This window comes from Schistocerca piceifrons, chromosome 4 (genome assembly GCF_021461385.2).
Source record: "Schistocerca piceifrons isolate TAMUIC-IGC-003096 chromosome 4, iqSchPice1.1, whole genome shotgun sequence".
In the NCBI taxonomy this organism is placed as follows: domain Eukaryota; kingdom Metazoa; phylum Arthropoda; class Insecta; order Orthoptera; family Acrididae; genus Schistocerca; species Schistocerca piceifrons.
This window is the reverse complement of record NC_060141.1, coordinates 428,941,427-428,961,804: the sequence shown is the minus strand read 5'-3', so window position 1 is coordinate 428,961,804 and position 20,378 is coordinate 428,941,427. Positions and strand designations below refer to the sequence as shown.

Below are 20,378 nucleotides of genomic sequence, written 5' to 3'. Positions count from 1 at the left end.
ACCAGTCTGAATGTCAAACTAGTTAAAACTAAGCTGATCTATGTGATATACTGTAACTCCCAGGTTACTCTTGGACAACATTATTATATGTATAACAACATTTTCATGAAAAAAATATTTGCCCTTTATTGCGGTAACAACGTTTATTACTACTGTTACATGTAGTTGGCAAAACTACTGATAAATGAAATAGAATGTACCAACATTGGTGCCTTAATGTTTGTGGTGTCAGAGATGTGTGTAAAAGTGAAACTAATACTAAACTTTATTTAGAAATAAGTGTTAATGGTTTAACAATGTAATGCATTAGTTTGTGTCATCTGACAAATGAAACCAGGTATTCAAGAATTAAAAGACTTCAGCAGTGGATGGTATGATTTCAAAGTTCCAAAAAGCAAAATTTGTCAAGGGACAATCCATGATGCACTGCAACGTTGATCGCATAATCAAATCAGTTGATCTAAAACAAATATCTGTAAACTTACAGAACTTCACAGATTCCTCACAGAACCCTACACCATGTATGGAAAGTTGTGATATTTTGCTTACTTATGATGAGATGCAGCATATAAGGAAATTTAAAATTTGTACCTTCAGTGAATCACTCCTATTAGATTTCCCTTGCACATTACAAGCGCAAGGATAAACAGTAAATGAGCCCAAGGACATTCTACTGGCATATCGAGCAGATAATGGAGCAATAACATGGTGTACTGTTCGAGTAATGAGTTAAGTATCTCATTATCTACTATTTGTATGTCAAATGTCATATAATTAATGTAAACTAATAAAATATGTTCATGTTAAATCATGTTGCATTAATTTTCTCTGTTATTTCTATTTGTACCACAGACCGCATTACTTTCAGACAAGCCATTTCTTGTCTGAGCCTCATTCAGTATATGTAACTGTGCAGCTATGGATTCGTTTCCAATTTTAATTCCCAAGGTCTGTGAAAATGCTTTATAGACTACCCTCTCTTGTACCCATAGTTCTACACTAGTGCTGTTGTTTGTATATCACTGCTTCAAACTTAGAATTAGTCTTAAGCTACCTTGCACAGATCTTTTCTCAACATCAAGTGACAATGTTGCAGTTCATTGTTTGTTATTGATTCTCTCCTTTATTTGCAAGTCTAAAGTGCTGTCCCATGTTGCACATGAACAGATTCATCAACTCTCTTTTTGTTCCAAGTTCCCATGTTTCAAATTCATTTGCATTAGAAAATTCAAGAGTTTCATGAGCCATTGGCTGTCTCATAGTGAATATACTAATGTAAACATATCTGACGTCTTTCTGCACACTTACCTTTGCACAGTGAACGCAAGATGTTATATTCAATCACCCTGCCCTGTTTCAGATTCTCTCTCCTGAAGTACTGTAGTAACAAATATTGCACATAAAAATCAGAGTTCTGTTCTTTGGATGATTGGTATTAGAATGCCTTTGCAAGTTGTTGTTGCTGGAATGAACATTGCACTACGAAAACAGCAGATATATCCATCGGCATTTGAAGAATCCTGGAATGGTATTAAACACTTCAAATACAGCACCCTAGCATTTAGCACCAAAAAATGGCACTGTACAAAGCAAAGTTAAGAATATGGTAATGACAATATTACAAGTACTTGTTCCAAACAGCCTACATTCAGATTGCTATAAACTGTTTTTATGAATTTTACAATGATTTCACCTCCTCCTAGGTGAAAGGATTATCTTATTAACATTAACTGACAGTGAGAGCAAAATACATTTGTCTTGAGGTGCTTTTATCACAAATCAGAAATATCATGAATTTTATCTGTAATGGATGAGCTCAGTAGTTATCTATTTCGAAATCAACAAACCTAAAATTAAACAATGGAACTGCAGGTAGGAATTCAACAATGTAGGAAGAGATTTCTACTTACTGTAAAGATAACATGCTAAGTTGCACACAGGCACAATTGAAAGGCACTTGCACAAAAGCTTTTGGTCTCAGCCTTCCCTGCACCATCCAAACTGCTGCTTCCATCCCATGTCATAGTTGCATTCTGGCCTGAGGTGCCGGTCGGTGCGTGAGGTGTTCTTGCATATGTGAATGGAAAGTATGTGCTTCTTTTTTTTTTTCCTGGTGGAATCTAAAATTAGATATCCTCCTTTTCTAGATCTACATCACATTCTGCAAACCACTAAAGTGCAATGCTGAGTGTACTTTACACTTTATCAGTCATCAGGGCTCCTTCTCTTTCCCTTCACATAGTGAGTGCAGGAAGAATGACTGTTGAAATTCCTCAGTGTGTGCTGTAATTAATCCAATCTTGTCTTCACGATCATTACATAAGCAATACATGTAATATACCACCTAGAGTCATCATTTAAAACTGGATCTTTAAACTTTGTAATACATAATTAGCATCTATCTTCAACTGTCTGTCAGTTCACTTTCTTCAGTATCTCTCTGACCATTTGTGCTGCCCTTCTCCGTATACATTCAATACACAGTTAGTACCACATGATATGAGTGTCTCACACTTGAGAAATATTCTAGGATGGGTTGCCCAAATTATTTGTAAGTAATCTCCTTCGTAAACTGAGTGCATTCTACCAATAAACCAAAGTCTGCCACCTGCATTACCTATGGCTGAGCCTATATGGTCGTACAGTTTCATACTGCTACAAAACCTTACAGCCAGGTATTTATATGAGCTGACAGATTTCAGCTGTGACTCATTGACATTATAGTTTTAGAACCCTATGGTTTTTCTTTTTATGAAGAGATCAGTTGTATATTTCTGAACATTTGAAGCAAGTTGCCAACCTTTGAAATACTTTGAAATCTTATGAAGATCTGACTGAATATTTGTGCAGCTTTTTTCAGACAATATTTCATTACCGATAACTGCATCATCTGCTCAGAGACTGATGCAATTATTAATATTGTCTGCAATGTCTAATATATGTGACATGAACAGCAAAGGTCCAAACACACATCCCTGTGGCACACCTGAAATTACTTCCACACCTGTCAATGACTCTCAATCCGAGATAACACGCTAAACCTCCCTGTCAAAAAATCCTCAAACCAGTCACAAATTTAAGTTGATATTGCATATGATAGTACTTTGGACAAGTGTCGATGTGGTACCAATTCAAATATTTTCGGAACTTGTGAAACACTGCATCTATCAAACTGCCTTGATCCATGGCTTTCAGGATATCATGTGAGGAAAGTGTGAATTGGGTTCCACATGACTGATGCTTTCATAGAGGAGGTCATTCTCTTCAAGATACTTCATTATGTTTTGATTCAGAGTATGTTCTAATATTCTACAACAAATGTATATTAATAATATTGTACAATAGTTACTGATCTTGTAGACAGCCATGGTCTGTGCTTTCTCCCAACTACTGCACACAGTTTTTTGTTCATGGGATCTATGGCAGGTTATAGTTGAAAAGAAGGCTGACTCTTCTAATATGGAAAGAGTCATTCAGAGCCTAAAACTGTTAAGAGAATTTTAGCAGTGCATCAACCATAGACTGAATAGTGGCAATAGCAAGCTGATACAAAAATACAGGAAAATAAATCTTGGATTCTAAAAAAAAAGTGTAAGTAGAAAAAACATTTGATGAAAGTGGGAATGGGCACTTCCGAAGCCATGTGTATCTGTATTGTTAGGGATCAGATTGAATTGCCAAGTTCTGCTCAGGCTAATCCTCAATTTATCACGCCAAACTACAAATTTGCACCCACACTCACCTGTTAACTTGTTCATATTCACCCCCCCCTCCCCCTCCTTTCACTCATTCTACACTCCTACCTTCCTTGCCACAGAGTTTATTCTAAGTTCCATCCATTCCTCCAAGGCATTTTGTGCTATACACTACTACCTTTGCTGTACCAGAGTAATCGCACCAGTGAAATTCCTATACTGTGTGTGAGCTGCCTCATCCTATTCACTGTTAGCTACTCTTCCCTCGAATCACCCCTTGCCCATTACACCCAACACAATCCCTAATCTCAGTGCAGCTACAATGCAACACAGTATAGCTAACCAGGAAAATGTAGCCACGGAGGTGTGAGAGTATTCTGAAGGAGGACCTAAAGATTAGCAATGTTTTCAGTCTTGTTTATGTGCTCATCAAACACTCAAAGCCTCAGCAATACAGTGTACTGCTACCTTTACTCCTGCCATTACCTATGTTACACCAAGGATACTAACTTAAGAATAATCTATATGAGCCATGCTGGCTCGTATCAATATCTGCTTCAGAGCCTACTGGCATGACTTCACCATTCTGGTGTGCCACGAGGAGATGCAACTGCGAGCCGTTGCGAGGGGATGACAGGGGTGAGGCTGTGTGTGTGTGTGTGTGTGTGTGTGTGTGTGTGTGTGTGTGTGTGAAGGGGATTGATTGATTGAGGGAGGTTATGGGACTAAACAGCACGTTCATCTGTGAAAAATGGCCGGATTCAGTTAGAGAAGTCAAACTATAAAGTGAGGAAGCTAAAAACACATGCCGTAGAAGGCATGAAAGGGTATGTGAAGTCTAAAAACTGGAAAAACAGAGGGATAAAAGAGCGGTCTTTGCACCGGGAACTAGTCATCGCTCCCAGGCCCAGAAAACGTGAAGAGGCCCCGACACAACCACACTGCCCCTGCCCCAGGAGGAAAGCAAAACAGCTTATAACCGAAAATAAAAACCAATTTCACGAAAGAAACTGAGGACAAGTTCATTCATCCACGAAATGTCTGCTAATATTAAAGAAAAACAATTTGGAAGGCGTTACTTAGTATGAAGGGCCAAAAGAAGGGGACATTCCACCAGTATATGGGAAACAGCAAGTTTTTCTCCACAACCACATTATGCGGGTGGCTCGTTATGCAAGAGAAGACAATGGGTGAGCCTAATATGACCGATGTGTAGACAGCATAAGACAGTGGTTTCCTTCTGAGAGGAGTGGAAAGACGAGTGCCAAATTGCAGTAGTCTTCTTGATTGTACAAAGTTTATTAGTGAAAGCAGTAGAGCACCAGTTGTCATTCCACGTTTGGGCAAAAAGAGATTAGATGTGAATCTGCGTATCTGCACCTGGAATCATGAAGGGGAATGGGGATAAGTATCTGCCCCTCTAGCCAGACAGTCAGGCAGTTCATATCCTGGGATTCCCAAATGACTTGGGACCCAGAGAAAGACAACTGGGCAGGTGGCTGGCCAAGGTCAGAGAAGTTCACAGATAGCAGAGACCCAAGGGTGATGAGAGTAGCATTGGTATATAGCCTGCAGACTACTCATTGAGTCTGTACATACTGAGACACCATGGAGGGAGGCCTGAGTAAGAAAATGGAGGGCCCTGTTAATGGCTAACAGCTCTGCTGCGAACTTACTACATGGTCCCGGCAGTAAGTGATGTTCCACACCAGTTGGAGATTTAAAGGCATATCCCACCTTACCTATCATTTTAAAACCATCAGTGCAGAAGATGGTAGCACCCTGGAATACCTCAAGGAAGGAACATACAAGACGCTGGTGTATCATAGTTGGTGACAGAGACCTTAGAATCCTGGAACAGGTTAGTCATAATCCATGGTCTAGGAACATCCATGGAGGGTGGTGTGGGACAAAATACACAGGGCACATTCCAGTGAGTGGAGTCGGAGATCTTGTCAGGGGGAAGTTAAACCCATTCCAACAAGCAATCCCACCCGAGGCTGGGTATCAGCAGGCAGATATCCCTCATCTGCGATGAGGACAGGGCATGTAGGATGGTCAAGGAATCGTCGAATGGTAATTGCATAAGAAACCTGGAGTTGGCTCTGTCATATTTGTAGATGGGGAATCTCTGCTCCTGTGAGAAGGCCGTCGACAGGACTAGTGTGAAAGGTGCTGGTAGTCAGATGCACCCGATAATGATGAACAGGGTCAAGTAGTTTCAGAGTGGAAGTAGCTGCCAAGCCTTAAACCTGATGACTGTAATCTAGTCTGGACAAAACCAGAGCACAGTAAAGATGGAGAAGAGTAGCACAGTCTGCATAATGCTCCTGAAGTAGAAAGAACAACTCACACACACATGGCCAGTCACTGGATGCAGCAGCCTGTCCACCACTGCATCTGATGTGAGCAGCAATCTCGCTGGAGTGGGTAGAGCAGCTAAGGAAGGGGAGTGAGTGACTGACGGGCTCTGTGTGTGTGTGTGTGTGTGTGTGTGTGTGTGTGTGTGTGTGTGTGTGAGCGCGCGCGCAAGTGCATACTTTTTCCTACTTCAGGATAAGGACTTTGTCCGAAACTTAAATATTTAGTGCATTACTTTTCACTGTGACTGACTCAAAGCTGCCTCTACATGGGGAGTAGCGATCCACCTTTTTCATACTATTGTAGATATTACAGTGACTTACACACTTTCCCAGTAATATTACTCATATGATCTCTCAGGTTTTCTTGACAGAATTGATTTTCACTGTACTTTTGGATGTGCAGCCAAATTGTTGTTTCTATTTTTACATTTTTTCTGCGACAATCCAGTTTTCTTCAGGTGTTGTAAGCTGCATTATCATGCTTCCTGGATTCCAACCAGATTGAACTATTGTGGTGTCACACTGCTATTTTGGTTCTTTCATGCTCATTTGTTTCTGAGAACCTGCACTGTTAGTCTGTGAAACAAACATTCTCTCAGCATTTTACAACTCTAATGGATTAAATGCCTAGTGAGATCTTAATAAATTGAGTGCCACACCCCACTTAAATTAAAGTCTCTGTAGTGGCTTATTAGGTTTTCTGACATCTTTATTTTGACAAACACCTGATTATGATGGTCTTCTTATATTTCATTTCATGATTATATTCAAGGAAGTTCTCTAGAACAGCTGATTTGCATGGTAGTCTCAGTCAGAAGTGTCATTCCTTCCACCTCTCCCCCATTGTTTCAAGAACCTACCTCCCCCCCCCCCCCCCCATCTCCTTACATAAAAAACACCACACAGACTGAAAAGTAAAATTTGGAGTGCAATCTTTCTTAAAATTCATCAAATCTAAAGTAATTTCTGCTCTCTGTAGGAGCCAAGATTAGATCTGCTCCAACCTTAGTGTAAAATGTTGAAGCTAGCCACACCTACCTCTAAACGGCAGTCCTTCATGCAAATCCCATAGGGACTTCTTACCCTTCAAGTACGAACTAGCCTTCCAACTAATAGCTGAGCAATGGAATGGAATGTTATGTTATGGTACAGTACGCAGGTGTGTATGGCATGAAGTGTCATATGTGCGTTGCACCATGAGGATATGTTGCCTGATATGAAGTGGCAGCTCACCAGTCTCAACGAAGTATGGGGCTGGTTTGTAGGCTCCAGTGGTCAGCCTAAGTCCTTCATGGTGCACCAAGTCCAACATCTTTAAATAAGACGGTCATGCAGACTCAAACCGTGCACCCATAATCAAGCTGAGACTGCTCAAAGGCTCTGTACAACTGGAGTAGACAAGTGTGATCTGCTCCCCATGTGCATGAACTGTGGATAAGACATTTGAAAATGTTGAGTGCTTTCAGGAAGCGTCTTTTCAGGTCCATAAGATGTAGCAATTGTGCAAGTTCTGAGTGAAATGCGAGGTCCAGAAACCTCACCCTGTCTTTAAAATTCCTGCAATTCAGGAACATTTAACACTGAATGGTAACTGTTAAAAAGTATGTCGAGAATTTGGAACCCCTCTTCCCCGTCCAGTCGCCGAACCAACGAAGTGTCAGCTGCAACTGATGAATTGTTGAGGCAAGGTTCGGAAGGGAAAAAAGGCAGAAGAATACTGTACAAGACATTAAACAACAGACATGATACTATTAATAGCAGTGGCAAAGAGAGATACTTAAAACACTACCTTGAAGGACACTGTTCTTCTGCTCTATGTAGTCAGAGAGGACATCACTGACAATACCTGAAATAGTGGGATGAAAGGAAGGACTGCATAAACATGGGACAGCGTTCTTAGAAACACCATTCATGGAGCTGCTTGAGGTTAAAAAGAGTAAGGATGAGTTCTTTACTGTGCCCCAAGATGTGCCATAACATACTGTAATGGATCCTTTCGTGACCAAGTAGCATGTCACAAGCTGCAGCTAACGCAGAATGCGGAACCTACACTGAGGAGGGGCAGCTGTATTCTTCATCTGTGGTGGAAGTGAAGATAGCTTCCATTCTGTGGTGGAATGTGAATGGTTTCAGGGCACAAGTAGAGGAACTACGTCTATTAGCTCAGGGTATACCACAGTTTGTGTGTCTTCAAGAAAGACATTTTAAATTCTTTGATTCCCTGAGATATACAGCTATATTCTCTACAAGGACGACCCCACAGTGGAGAGTGAACTAAAGGCCGAGTGGCTATTTTCGTCAACAACAGCTACCACTCTTTGCTTCTCTCTCTCACTAAAGACGAAAGCAGTCACTATATAAGTACACAGGCATATCAGTTATCTGTGTGTGCACTTCACCTGCCCCCACGAGGTGCTAGATGAATAGGCTCTCTAAGACCAGCTTACTCCGCTCTCCCACCTCTTCATCCAGCCTGGTCATTTTAATGCACATAATGTGCTTTGAGGATGTGTACCAACTTGCCCCAGGAGTAGAGCAACTGAGAGCCTTCTCTTGTCTTCACATTTATGTCTGTTGAACATGGGTCAACGTCAACATTATTACAAGGTCACTCACTGCCATCTATCTCTAGTATGCTCCCTAGCCCTTACGCACACTTCACAATGGGAACTGTGTCAACAACGTGCATTCAAGTGACCACTCGCCAATCTGAATCAGAGTGATGCTCAAAAGACATCTGCCATGATGGATGCTTTGTAGCCCAGAGTGGATGCTTTACAGTCAACTTGCAGTGCTCAAACACCACAACAGCTTTGAGGAATGGGATATCGTGTTACCCAAATGATCCACCACACTGCTGAAGCATGCATTCCAGTGCTTGCGCCAGCCGAAAAGGCTGTGTCTCTTGGTGGAGTGACGAATGCCGCATTACAATCGGGTCTGTACAAGTGGCTCTGTTTCAGTGCCAGCCAACTAGAGAGAACCTGGCAGCTTTTCGGACAGTGGGGTTGAAATGCTTTCAAATTATTAGAGAGAGCAAGAAGAGATTGTTGCAACAGTTCATGACCACCATAAACTGTTTCACTAAAAGTACAGTTGTATGGAAGGCAATTCTGGGAGAGGTGGGAGGTACTCAGTGACTGCTGTGATGAAAAATGGAAGTCTCCACACCACCCTTCAAGACATTGCTCAGGCTATGGCAGCAGATTCTGTAACATTGTGTAAGAATTCATTGTTGCATTTCTTGTTTATCATCAGTTTATCATTTCAAGTGTTTTTGAGCCTAAACAATTGTAGATCTTATTTTATCCAAGGTGGATTGAGAACTATGTTGTTGTTTCCAGAAATATTCTAATTATTCTTTAAAAAAGTGTGTGTGGCTGGAGTTTTCTTCCTCACTGACATTTCCAATTAACCTTTAGAATTTGTAATAGTGGTTTGCAATAAATTGGAGGACAGGTTTTATTGAAGTCAACAAACAACCAGATAGTATTTTTTCCAGTGCATCAAAATAAGTTTTGAGTGCAGAGTTTTCTTGGGCACAACCTATTAAGTCTAAATCCTGTCTGAAGTACTTCAGTTCTGCTACAAGATGTTAAGAAGAGTACAATGTTAATACAGTACAAATTTGCTTCATGTTTTATAGAAATATCGCTCCTCGTTTCTCAAGTTATCAGTTTTATTTCCATTTAGGTGCTGAATAATTTGATCTCCCTTTCTGGATTAACAGGAATATTTTGTGGTTGATTTTAGCCATTTTACTCTTGAATTGCTTGTATGCTTGGTGTCACGAGTTAATTTTTCATGTTCATATTCTCAGTATTACACATGGTGTTTCGCATGTTTCTGTTACAACATTAGTTTTATTCATTGCGTTAAGTAATTTTACTTGTAATCATCACCAGTTCTTCCATTTTATCTCTGTCCAGCTCGCTTATGAATGATGAAGTGTGTTAATTTCTTACCAGATTCTTGCTTAATCTTGTTAACAAATCGTGATGTAACTGACTGTTTGACAAGTGAAATATTTTTAACACTAATTACCTTAATTTTTGAAAAATTTTGTAACTGAGTGGTGTCAGACCAATAGATCTGTGGCAAGCTCCAGTGATCACTGCACACAAATACTAGTACAAAAAAATAAATAAATTAAAAATATTGAAATGGTATTTAAGGCCGGACCTGAGGTTTATTAATAACTACTATTTACAGAAAGACAAAGTCTGACTGCTTCCTTTCTTATATATAATATGTCCCATAGTTCAACAAATTGAAACCTTGATTAAAAATCAATTTATGTTGTGTAGTTAAGACAGCTCTGCTTCTAACTGAATATCTCTGATCAACTGGGGATTATCTTTCTATGCAGTTATACCACTGTACATTAAGACAGTTACATAATTTTCAAGGAAAAAAAAATTATACGTTTCATTCAAGCAGATGCTGCACACATTAGCAACATCTCGAGTAATTATTTTGTGATTTTATATCCCCATTTTGTGTTTGTTAGATCTTTGAATTCTATTGTGTAAATTTGCATCTGTTAACACGTAAATTCAAATCATATTACTCCCTCCCATTGGGTTTTGCTACTACCAAGTAGTCATTTCTTCGCAGTGAAAATTTGATTTTAATTGCGTTTTAATTTCCGTAGGGCAGTAATTTAAATTTACATAAAATCAAACCTCTTCTAACTTGGAATGTTATCATTTCTTTGTAAGTTAGAATCATTTCTGTGCAAGCAAAGATGTCAACAGTATCTACATTATAGTTGATTAATGCTAGGTGAGATGAAATGTCTGCAGCTGCCCTAAGCAGTGGGGGAGATCATCCAACAAAGAAACTTGGCCAACTGTTACCAAAAGTTGCAACAACATTTAGACGGTTTATATCATTTTGTAGGATTATGAAGTACGTGACAGAAATATTTACACAATTTTCTGAAATACATGCAATCCTAGTGCTAGCTATTTTACATTTTGTTAAAAAAAAGAGCTTTTTCATATCAAAATGTAAATACCTAATAAATTATGAGACAAAATAGCTGACCAGTACTTACCTTCAGGTGGTGAAATGTTTAGTGCTGAAAATAAAAGACATGAAACTATGCTAGGGTCTGGAACTATTAGTTTTTTCCTCCAGGAGGACAGAGGGTTATGTTGGGGAAGGTTGAAAGTCAAAGGCAAGTCACTCAGACCCCAGGATGAGAGGGGCCGCCCTGTACTGAGGACATAGGTAGAGTGTACATGTCATCTAAATACATTCCTCATGCGTAGATCAGTTGCAATAAAAATGATTTGTTCTGAAAATCTGAATAGAGCATGTGTAAAATTCTCTTTTTACTACTGATCATTTCATTTCTGTCTCCGTTGGAACAGATGAAAAGACAAATTAAATTTTAAAAACTTAAATTCGAGATGCTGTCGTTTTAAGCAAATTTCTCCTCTGTAATTGATGAGCTCAGTGACCTATCATAGGATAATAGCTGTAATTATTTATTAGGAACTGGTTTAAGTGTATTACACTGAAACATCACAGCACTTTCTTTTGAACATTGTTGCAAAAGTTCCACGTACTTTCATTTTAGTGACTACAGTACATAACAAAAAAGTATGTAACATTATCATTTCTGTTGTTCTGTGTAGATAAACTACTGAAATACTTTGGTACTTGATTGCAAACCTGGTTTTCAAGTGTCAGTTTTATAATGAGATGACTTTTACAGTCTTATATTAAATATATATACATGCATTCACTGACAAAACCTTATTTACATCACACAATTAAAAAAAATGCTATTTCTATCTACAAGAAGGCATGTCAATTGTAATTTGACAAAATATGCACGACCATTCATGTAATATATGAAACAATATCAAATTATACGTTCAAGATTTTGGAAGAATGAATTCTTTTCATCACATTTATACATACATACTTTGCTTTTATGGCAAAGCAACTTTATAGTAAAATATCAACTCTGTCCAGGCAATCCTTGTTAGCTGCAGAAACTGAATTGGTACAAAGTGGACAGCACCTTACTATTAACTCTGAGACCTATATATTCCTTAATAATAAATGCAGTGCACCAACCCCCCCCCCCCCTCTCTCTCTCTCTCTCTCTCTCTCTCTCTCTCTCTCTCTCTCTCACACACACACACACACACACACACACACACACACACACACACACACACACACTTTTTTATAGTTTTGCTATTTTTAGTTGTTTCTAACAAACAAAACTTGGTTATTGTGAAACCCATGCCTCAAACAACAACTGTTTTATCACTGTATTGCTCAGTAGCTCCTACTTTTATAAACAATGAGCAGATGCTCCATTTTCTCACTGTCAACACAGAATATATGAGCAGCAGCAACTCCCATTTAACAATTATATGACAGTGGTTGCAGTTTTTGGAGTAATTTAACCTAATGGATTCAAGTATTTGTACCAAGCCTCCTCTCACGGAAGCCCCTCATTAAAATAATGCATATAAAACAATGAGTGTGAGCAAATTTTTTAAAAGTATACTGTCCACCTTTACTTAACCAATCAAATAAGAAAAGCTGAAGCTCTCTAAAACAAGAATATCCTAGCAATGCTCCTGATGTAATAAAAATAGATTTTCCATACAATTATTTAAATTATATCCTTTGTGTATTTCTGAAGTCAGTGTTGCTTATTACCTCTCCTTCTAATAACTAAACAAGCTAATAGTTTAGATGCTAAATTCAGGACTGCACGCACATACACACACATATCCAGGCTCACGGACAGAAATTAGTAGCACCTGGCTAGACATGGTAGCTGCCTCCATCTGTTCGCTCATCTGAAAGCCACGAGACTGCCCAAGTGGCAGACTCCTGTGACAACCAGACAATATTGTAAATGAACCAAGTCTCAAACACACCCAGCAGCACACCAGCTGTTACATCCAAAATGTGATGTCGCTGCAACAGCAACCTTGACAGGCAGACACTGCCTGCCCATGCTAGAATAGGTCCCTGGAAAAGAAAATGCACAGGCCACACCCACAGGAAGAAACACGCAACCATTGTAGCTCGGGATGCATGTCCAGATGGAAATGAAAATTTATCTGGTCCAACTACTCCAAACATGTCCGATTTATTGGCCACAGGACGTCTTCGGCGTGTCACAGCTTTTAACACAGCTACCAAAACTATGTCCAACAGCAGTCCTACAAAAATAAACAACAAATTAGTGATAAACTAGGAAATAACTTTTCAAATCAGCATATTTGAACTACAATACTTTCTCCCCATACACACAGAGTAGCAAAATGCTACTGAGTCTTTTTATTAATGTCTAAAGCTGTACTGTCAAGACAGCATATCTGTTCAACATTGTCACTTTGAAATGATAAGTGATACATTCTGTATGAAGAACTGTCACCATGTGCATGTGGTTGTTTACAGAAACTGAATGCTTAATAGAGAAAATGTATCCCATCTAAGACCATCACAAGTAGAATGGCCACCTGTTTTGCGAAGCAACTATTTACTTGGGACTGTTGGAAACAGAGTATGATATTACTATGGATTGTGTTAATGTTGTCTGTCATTTAAGTGAAAACTATACAACATTACTTTAGTTGTGATGTTGCCGTCAGGCTAAGATGACAGTAATAAAGTCTGCTTAGTAAGACAATCTGCTACATGGGAATGATTAGTGACTGGAAATTTGAAGGCAGTTAATTTTGGCTCAAACTATATAAATTTCTGAAGTTCATTGAAACAAAATGCTCCAGGGAACAACAAAACAACAGGATGAGCTGCCCAGATGTTGGATGGAAGGGAAAGTAACCAAATCATGGAACAGGAAGACTAATTTTGAAACTGTATATGAAGCAGCCAAGGATTCACAATTGAACTGTACATAAGTTACTTCAATACACAAAGAATGAAATATACAAAAAGACAGGACAATTAGGAGAAAAGTATAGTGGTCAACTATTATCCTTAAGGATGTCTGTCCTTGTTTATGTATAGTTTTCAAGTGGTAAAAGTAGGTATGGAACATGTGGTACAACTAAGTCAAGATAAAAAACCACAGACAAACTGTTACATCTGCATTACTTGCCCTTTTACTGGTCATGCAACAATATAACAGCGGAGACCTGGGTCTTCCTTCATCTCATTCTGAACATCTCTTCGAACTTCAGTGGCAGGCACTGGATTTCAAACAAAACTACTTGTTACACTTAACATTCATTAAAATAATTTTCGCCTTTGCTCTTTTCCATCTCTTTGATAGTCTTCTGGTCCCCTCTTTCCTATTTGAAGTTCTGCACCAATTCTTTATTTTCCCTTGCATTTGTGTGGTTCCTTCCACATACAGACTCTTAGTTTTGCCCTCATCTGTGACCTATGAATTACCTATGGTTAATTAGCAAGCTTACTGCCAGTTCTGTGTATGACCAAGTTCTGGTATACAGTTTCAAGCCAAAGACACATGTGATAGCAATGTCTAGTATGTGTTATTTTCAGTTTCAACAATGAGACTAATGATGCCCAGTTTCCACCAACACAGTGCACTATTATTCATAGTATGATGGAAGAGAATTGCTAGGTGTCAGGGTATTGAGTTATGCCATTACAATTTTTGCCCTCTGGGATAACAATAACACACTCTGATAACTAAGTGCATTAAAGCACTCATTCCATGACACTAGGAGGCGCGCTGGTCCCAGATCAAATTCCCCTTGAGGATTAATGATGGAGGCAGGTTTGCCGCCCAGCCTGGATGTTGCTTCTAGTAAGTTTTACACATCCATGCCTCAGCAACACAATGTTTAAACATTCTGAGAAAAGATGTTGTATTTGACCATGCAGATACACTACATACAGACAGAAGGGGGTACACAGATTACTTCCACCCAGGGGAATAGTTGGCAGAAGCTTTAAAATATCTATGGGAGTGGCAACCTAATGATAATAGCCCGTATATGGGTACATTTGATTTTCTGTGAAATTGGAGAAACACTATAGCAGTTCTGACCCAGCATTAGATGGATAAGAGCATCAGAAAGGAAGGAAGTGGTACCAACAATTCATATTATCACCTGAAAATATGAGGTGCTCTGTTATAAAATACTGTGAAGTTTCAGTTACACCATTCAGTGCAACATTGTTAAGCCTTAGTGACATTTAATATCTTGTTTAGTGATACTTAATATGTTGTTTAAAGTGTGTATGGGAAGAGCATAATTCTGCTGTAGTAAAATACTGTATGAAGCTATGAAATAAAGTGTGTTTTCAAAACTGAAATGAACTGGTGCTCTCACTTTGATCAAAACACAAAGACTGAACAACAGTCACATCTGATGACACACTTGCAAAACTTTATGTAATGGGCCCATGGGTGGGCACTCTTACACCATTGATTACAGTAATATCAAATGGGATGCACAACCAGACCCAACTAATGACATGCCAAATGATACTGTGCTGTCAAAAATGTACAAAATGTAGTATGTAATAAATAACATTTGATCTCTGCTGCAGCAGATAAACGTAACTTAAATTATGCCACCAATAAGAATTAGCTAATGGCCCAACTCTACAAATTAAAAGAGTACTATAACAGTCAGATATTTACATTAGAAGATACATTTTTTTAATATGGTGTTTTACAAATTCTTTTCCTAAGATGCACAGATTTAGTCTTCTGGCCAGTAGTATAGTTTGCTGATCACTGGATTCTGGCAACTACTGAGTATGATAAAATATCTACATGATATCAATATAATGGAAGGAAACATTCCACGTGGGAAAAATTATATATAAAAACAAAGATGAGGTGACTTACCGAACAAAAGCGCTGGCAGGTCGATAGACACACAAACAAACACAAACATACACACAAAATTCAAGCTTTCGCTTGAAACTGTTGCCTCATCAGGAAAGTTTGTTGCGAAAGCTTGAATTTTGTGTGTATGTTTGTGTTTGTTTGTGTGTCTATCGACCTGCCAGCGCTTTTGTTCGGTAAGTCACCTCATCTTTGTTTTTATATATAAAAATATCTACATGAATAGATTACTATTTTACCAAACAGAGAAAAGGATTAGCAATGGACAGGGACATCATCCACCAACTCCACCTGCTGTACTTGTAATGACAAGTGCACATGGTCAAAATTATTGTGGCACAAAGTTTTTCTAGTCAAAGATTACCAGAGATATCACTCACTGATGTTTTTCTGTATGCTATGCTCATTAAATGTTGATAGTAAATATCTTGTTATATGAGCCAACACACTATTATGTTCCTATTAATCCTAATGTCCTCCTATAATATCCCCTGTGGCCCTACAGAAATGCTATCCACATCCTCTGTGTACACCTACATGGTACTCTACGCCACAGTCTCATCTGTCACCCTATCCTCTGCTTTTGTTAATTAAACTACTCTGCCACGTCCCAGCCAATCACCACCACCACCACCACCACCACCACCACCACCACCAAATGAAGACAATGAACATATGCACTGTTTAAGTAATCTGAAGTTTCATTGACAACATGTAAAGCAACAGCTGGTATCCTTGGCAACATTTGCTTCATCAGTAAAGCCTTAAGCAACAAAATTCAGCCTTCATAAACAGCGCATATTACATTTGTCACTTTGTTCATTTACAAATGTCAAAAATCCACCACAGCTGCTATTTTAGGTGTATTTATGAAGCCAACAATGGTTTCATTTTACACAAACATCCTTTGGTGATAAAGGTGATGTCCTGTACCCAATGCATAATGCTGGCTGTGTTTATACGAAGTACAATCAACGAATTCACATTGTACTTTTATTCCAACAAGTATCTTTTAATGTTTCACTGGGCGATTATGCATATTAAATCATGGCAGTGGTACATTTCTGCCATTTTGTCACCTGAAGAGTTTCATATAGAATGAAATCAGCTATGGAAGCACAACATGATCAAGATTATTTCAGCCATTTACATTTTATAATTGGCTTTCCGTGCTACTTTGATTTCATTTACACAATGATTTTGAAGAATGCCAACCTTTGGACATATAATGGCACAAATATAGTGTTAAAATTAAAATACATTCAACACTATTCATGCTTACATATTTCTTTTAAGCATTAAATGCAATGTATCACCTAAAATCCTTATTTAGGTAGTACAAATGTTTCATTTTTATAAGCACTTTCCAAGCCCTAGTTGGAAAATCTGTGGTAAACACAAAGTATATGACAGAAGTGGTGTAGGTGATACATATAACAAAGTAAACATACAAAATTTTAGCTTTTTAAAAATCAGAAATGAGTGCTGTTGTACTGGTTATTTATTATGTGGGTGATTTTCAAAAGAAAGTGAACTTTCAAATCGAAAACATTACCACAAATGTAATTAACAATCATACATACCAGCCCTTTTGCCTAAAAACCACATTTAAGTGCTCCACACTGGAAAATACATTACATAAAAGGGAAGTGTTATTAACCTGATGAGTCTTTATCACAGAGTGAGAAGCATGGTGGTGACTGACACAGAAATGCTACTGCAACAGAGACTGAAGAATTGTTTATACATCTTACATCAAAACATGGCTGAAAAATTGGTGTACCCTTCAGTTACTTTTGAATCACCAGTATAGGGTGAGCAAAATAAAACTGGCCCAAAAAATATTTACAATAAGATTGACAAGGGATTGACCCTTGATGAACATCACAGAAAATGCTGGAAATGGCCACAATTGACATTAATGCAATGCTTTGCTTGATTTATCAAACTACGAGAAATGTAGCAGCTCTTCCTGAAGGATAGCAGCAATAACATTTTCGATGTTCTTCTACAGCTCTTCCAGTGTGTGTGTGTGTGGAGTATTTGAGTACAGCTGACTCTTCAACTCACCATGTCGACACTGACATGAAAAGAGATCAGGTGATTGAGATGGCCAGGACATTACACTACCTCTGCTGATTGTCCTCTCCTTCTTGGTTTAAACAGTTTCTGTGCATACAGGTTAGCGTTAACAGTTTGGTGGAAGAATCATGCCATAATGTGGACAATAGATATTGTGCACCAAACACAAATCTTAATTATGCAATGGCTCTTCAGAGTACTAATGGGTATTTTCTGATGCACGATGGCACATGTTTATTGAGTCTACATACCCTAACAAACTGAACCACGGCTCCTCTGAAGAAATAAAAAACTTGGGATCCAAAAGCCCTGAACCCATTAAGACAAAAACTGCCAGCAGAATAAAACATGTGATAGTTCATCTGGATGTGATCAGGAAATGTACATGATGGACAGTTCTCCTGTGCATTAACAAGCGTCAATTCTGCATCAGTCTTATAAATATTTTCCAAGCAAATTTTATTTTGCCCACCCTATGCAAATGTATTACTTACTAATAAGCCTCATTCAGCAACATACATGGTCTTAATTTGGGCAGTACATTGTAACTGCGGGGCATTGTACAGAGCCCTGTTAATACTGTATTCGATTGCCAGAAGCTCATATCAACTTTTCCACTGATGTAGAGCTAGGCAGTTAAATGGTAGTAAATAAAAAAAATTCCCTAGTTACACTATGGTTTTACACCTACGATACTTAACTACCACATTTCAGGCTAACCACTAACTCCTCAACATAACGATTATATTAGGTCACCCCACGTCAAGTAACCCAGGGGCCCCATCTCGATCATCATCAGTTTCAGTGAAATTTGTGTAGAATGAACCTAAAAGCAAAATACATGAACTTCAGCTTCATTTGTAGCTTTGCATGGGTACTAGAACTGTTTGCACAAGGGCACACTCTCAGAACCGGTTTCATGCAAAAAAATCCAAGTGTTGGAAGCCATTGTTCCTAACCTAATAAAGTTAGGATCCTGCAACTTGGCATCTTGACGACTTTTTGTGTACACCAATAAAACAACAAATGATAATTGTACATCAATGCTTATAGCACAATCTCTCTTTAAACTTGATGAACAATTTTGTCATGGCAATTTTTTTGCTAATTTGACAAGGAATAGGGAACTGATAAAAGGCACTGTGAACCCAAGTCATTTGTCAGCGTGAATTATTATTCTGCCCGTCAGAAAATTAGTGAATTATGAACTTTCCTAGAAATGAATTCACTTTGTTAGCAGCCCCTGAAATTACTGAATTTTGCCTATTTTTGATGCAACCTATCTTAAAATGACATAAGACTTTATAATTATTTACACCACCAAAAGGAGTACATTTAAGCAAAGTTTGTCAGGGGTAAGTATCTTTAGTGCAGTTTCCTAAGCCTAAATATGGATATATAATGAGTTGCCTAGTACCTATTGGGTTTCCACCTTGTTTCCAAGCCATGGATTTACCACTTGCCTTCAATTTTTGTAGCAATTTGATATACACGGAATCAAGACAGAGCACAAGATGATATTTGATGATCATTGCAACAACACCTTGATCCTCTTTTCCTTTTTCTACCTTTGGTGTGGAACTCAATTACTCTACACAAATTCTTATTGAAGTTGTATCTTTGTGTAGATGCAAACTGTCTCTGGTTGCTGAGTCCTCAGCAGTCAGAAACAATGGCCATGCGAGTGAGAGTTGTGCTTGCAAGAAGGCCTTTTTGCTGAAAGCTAAAATGTATAAAAGTCGTTCTGTTGTGTGTCTGCCACTCTGTGTCTCCTCTACATAGTGAGTAGCAGTCTATCCTTTCCATAATACTCTCATCATAACAGCAATAAACTTTGTAATTTGTTACTGATCATGTCGCTCCAATGAGAAAATGTTTGTTTTTAGCGTAACTGCTTGCTAGTCTCTTTGACAATGTCTCAATGAATATCATCAATGGACTGATTGACATATTTATTGTTGACAAATTAGTTGCCAGAACATGACCCCTTAAGATAAAAAAAATCTACCTGATTTGTACTGAATTCATATTTTTAATGCGTCAAAATTGATGAAGGCTATGTTAAACTCCCACAGCTCCTTTTTATCAGTGCTTGTTCTTCAACAGAACAAATAAATGCATTCCACAAAGCAAGTCTGACAAGAAAGAAATATATTTTCTTTTCATATATGTTTTTCCCTCTTTAGTAAATTCATGGGCAGTTTGCTAGCTGTTTATCTACTTTGTCCATACCACTCATAGCATCACAATATGTCACAACTGCCCTAATTTTAAAAACTCTCCACATCATCTACTCACAATTATCATTCAGAGTTTGTGAATAGTGGTCAAATATATCTTTCCTACATTTTCTTTGAATTGATGTAATACACTGTTTAGTTCAGCTTCTTTACAATGCTTTGAAGT

At 38.3% G+C, this 20,378-nt stretch overlaps 1 protein-coding gene across 2 annotated transcripts in view; it reads right to left on the bottom strand.

Annotated features, from left to right (window-relative positions):
* Positions 1-11,530: 11,530 nt before the first annotated feature.
* LOC124795028 (polyisoprenoid diphosphate/phosphate phosphohydrolase PLPP6) overlaps positions 11,531-20,378 on the bottom strand; it is a 59,608-nt gene continuing 50,760 nt past the window's right edge. Inside the window, exon 3 of one of the 2 annotated variants that reach the window (XM_047258800.1) lies at positions 11,531-13,260. In XM_047258800.1, the coding sequence (XP_047114756.1) occupies positions 12,857-13,260 (404 nt within the window). In that variant the 3' untranslated portion in view covers positions 11,531-12,856. The remainder of the gene's footprint in view (positions 13,261-20,378) is intronic. The other variant, XM_047258799.1, reaches the window with a different exon arrangement.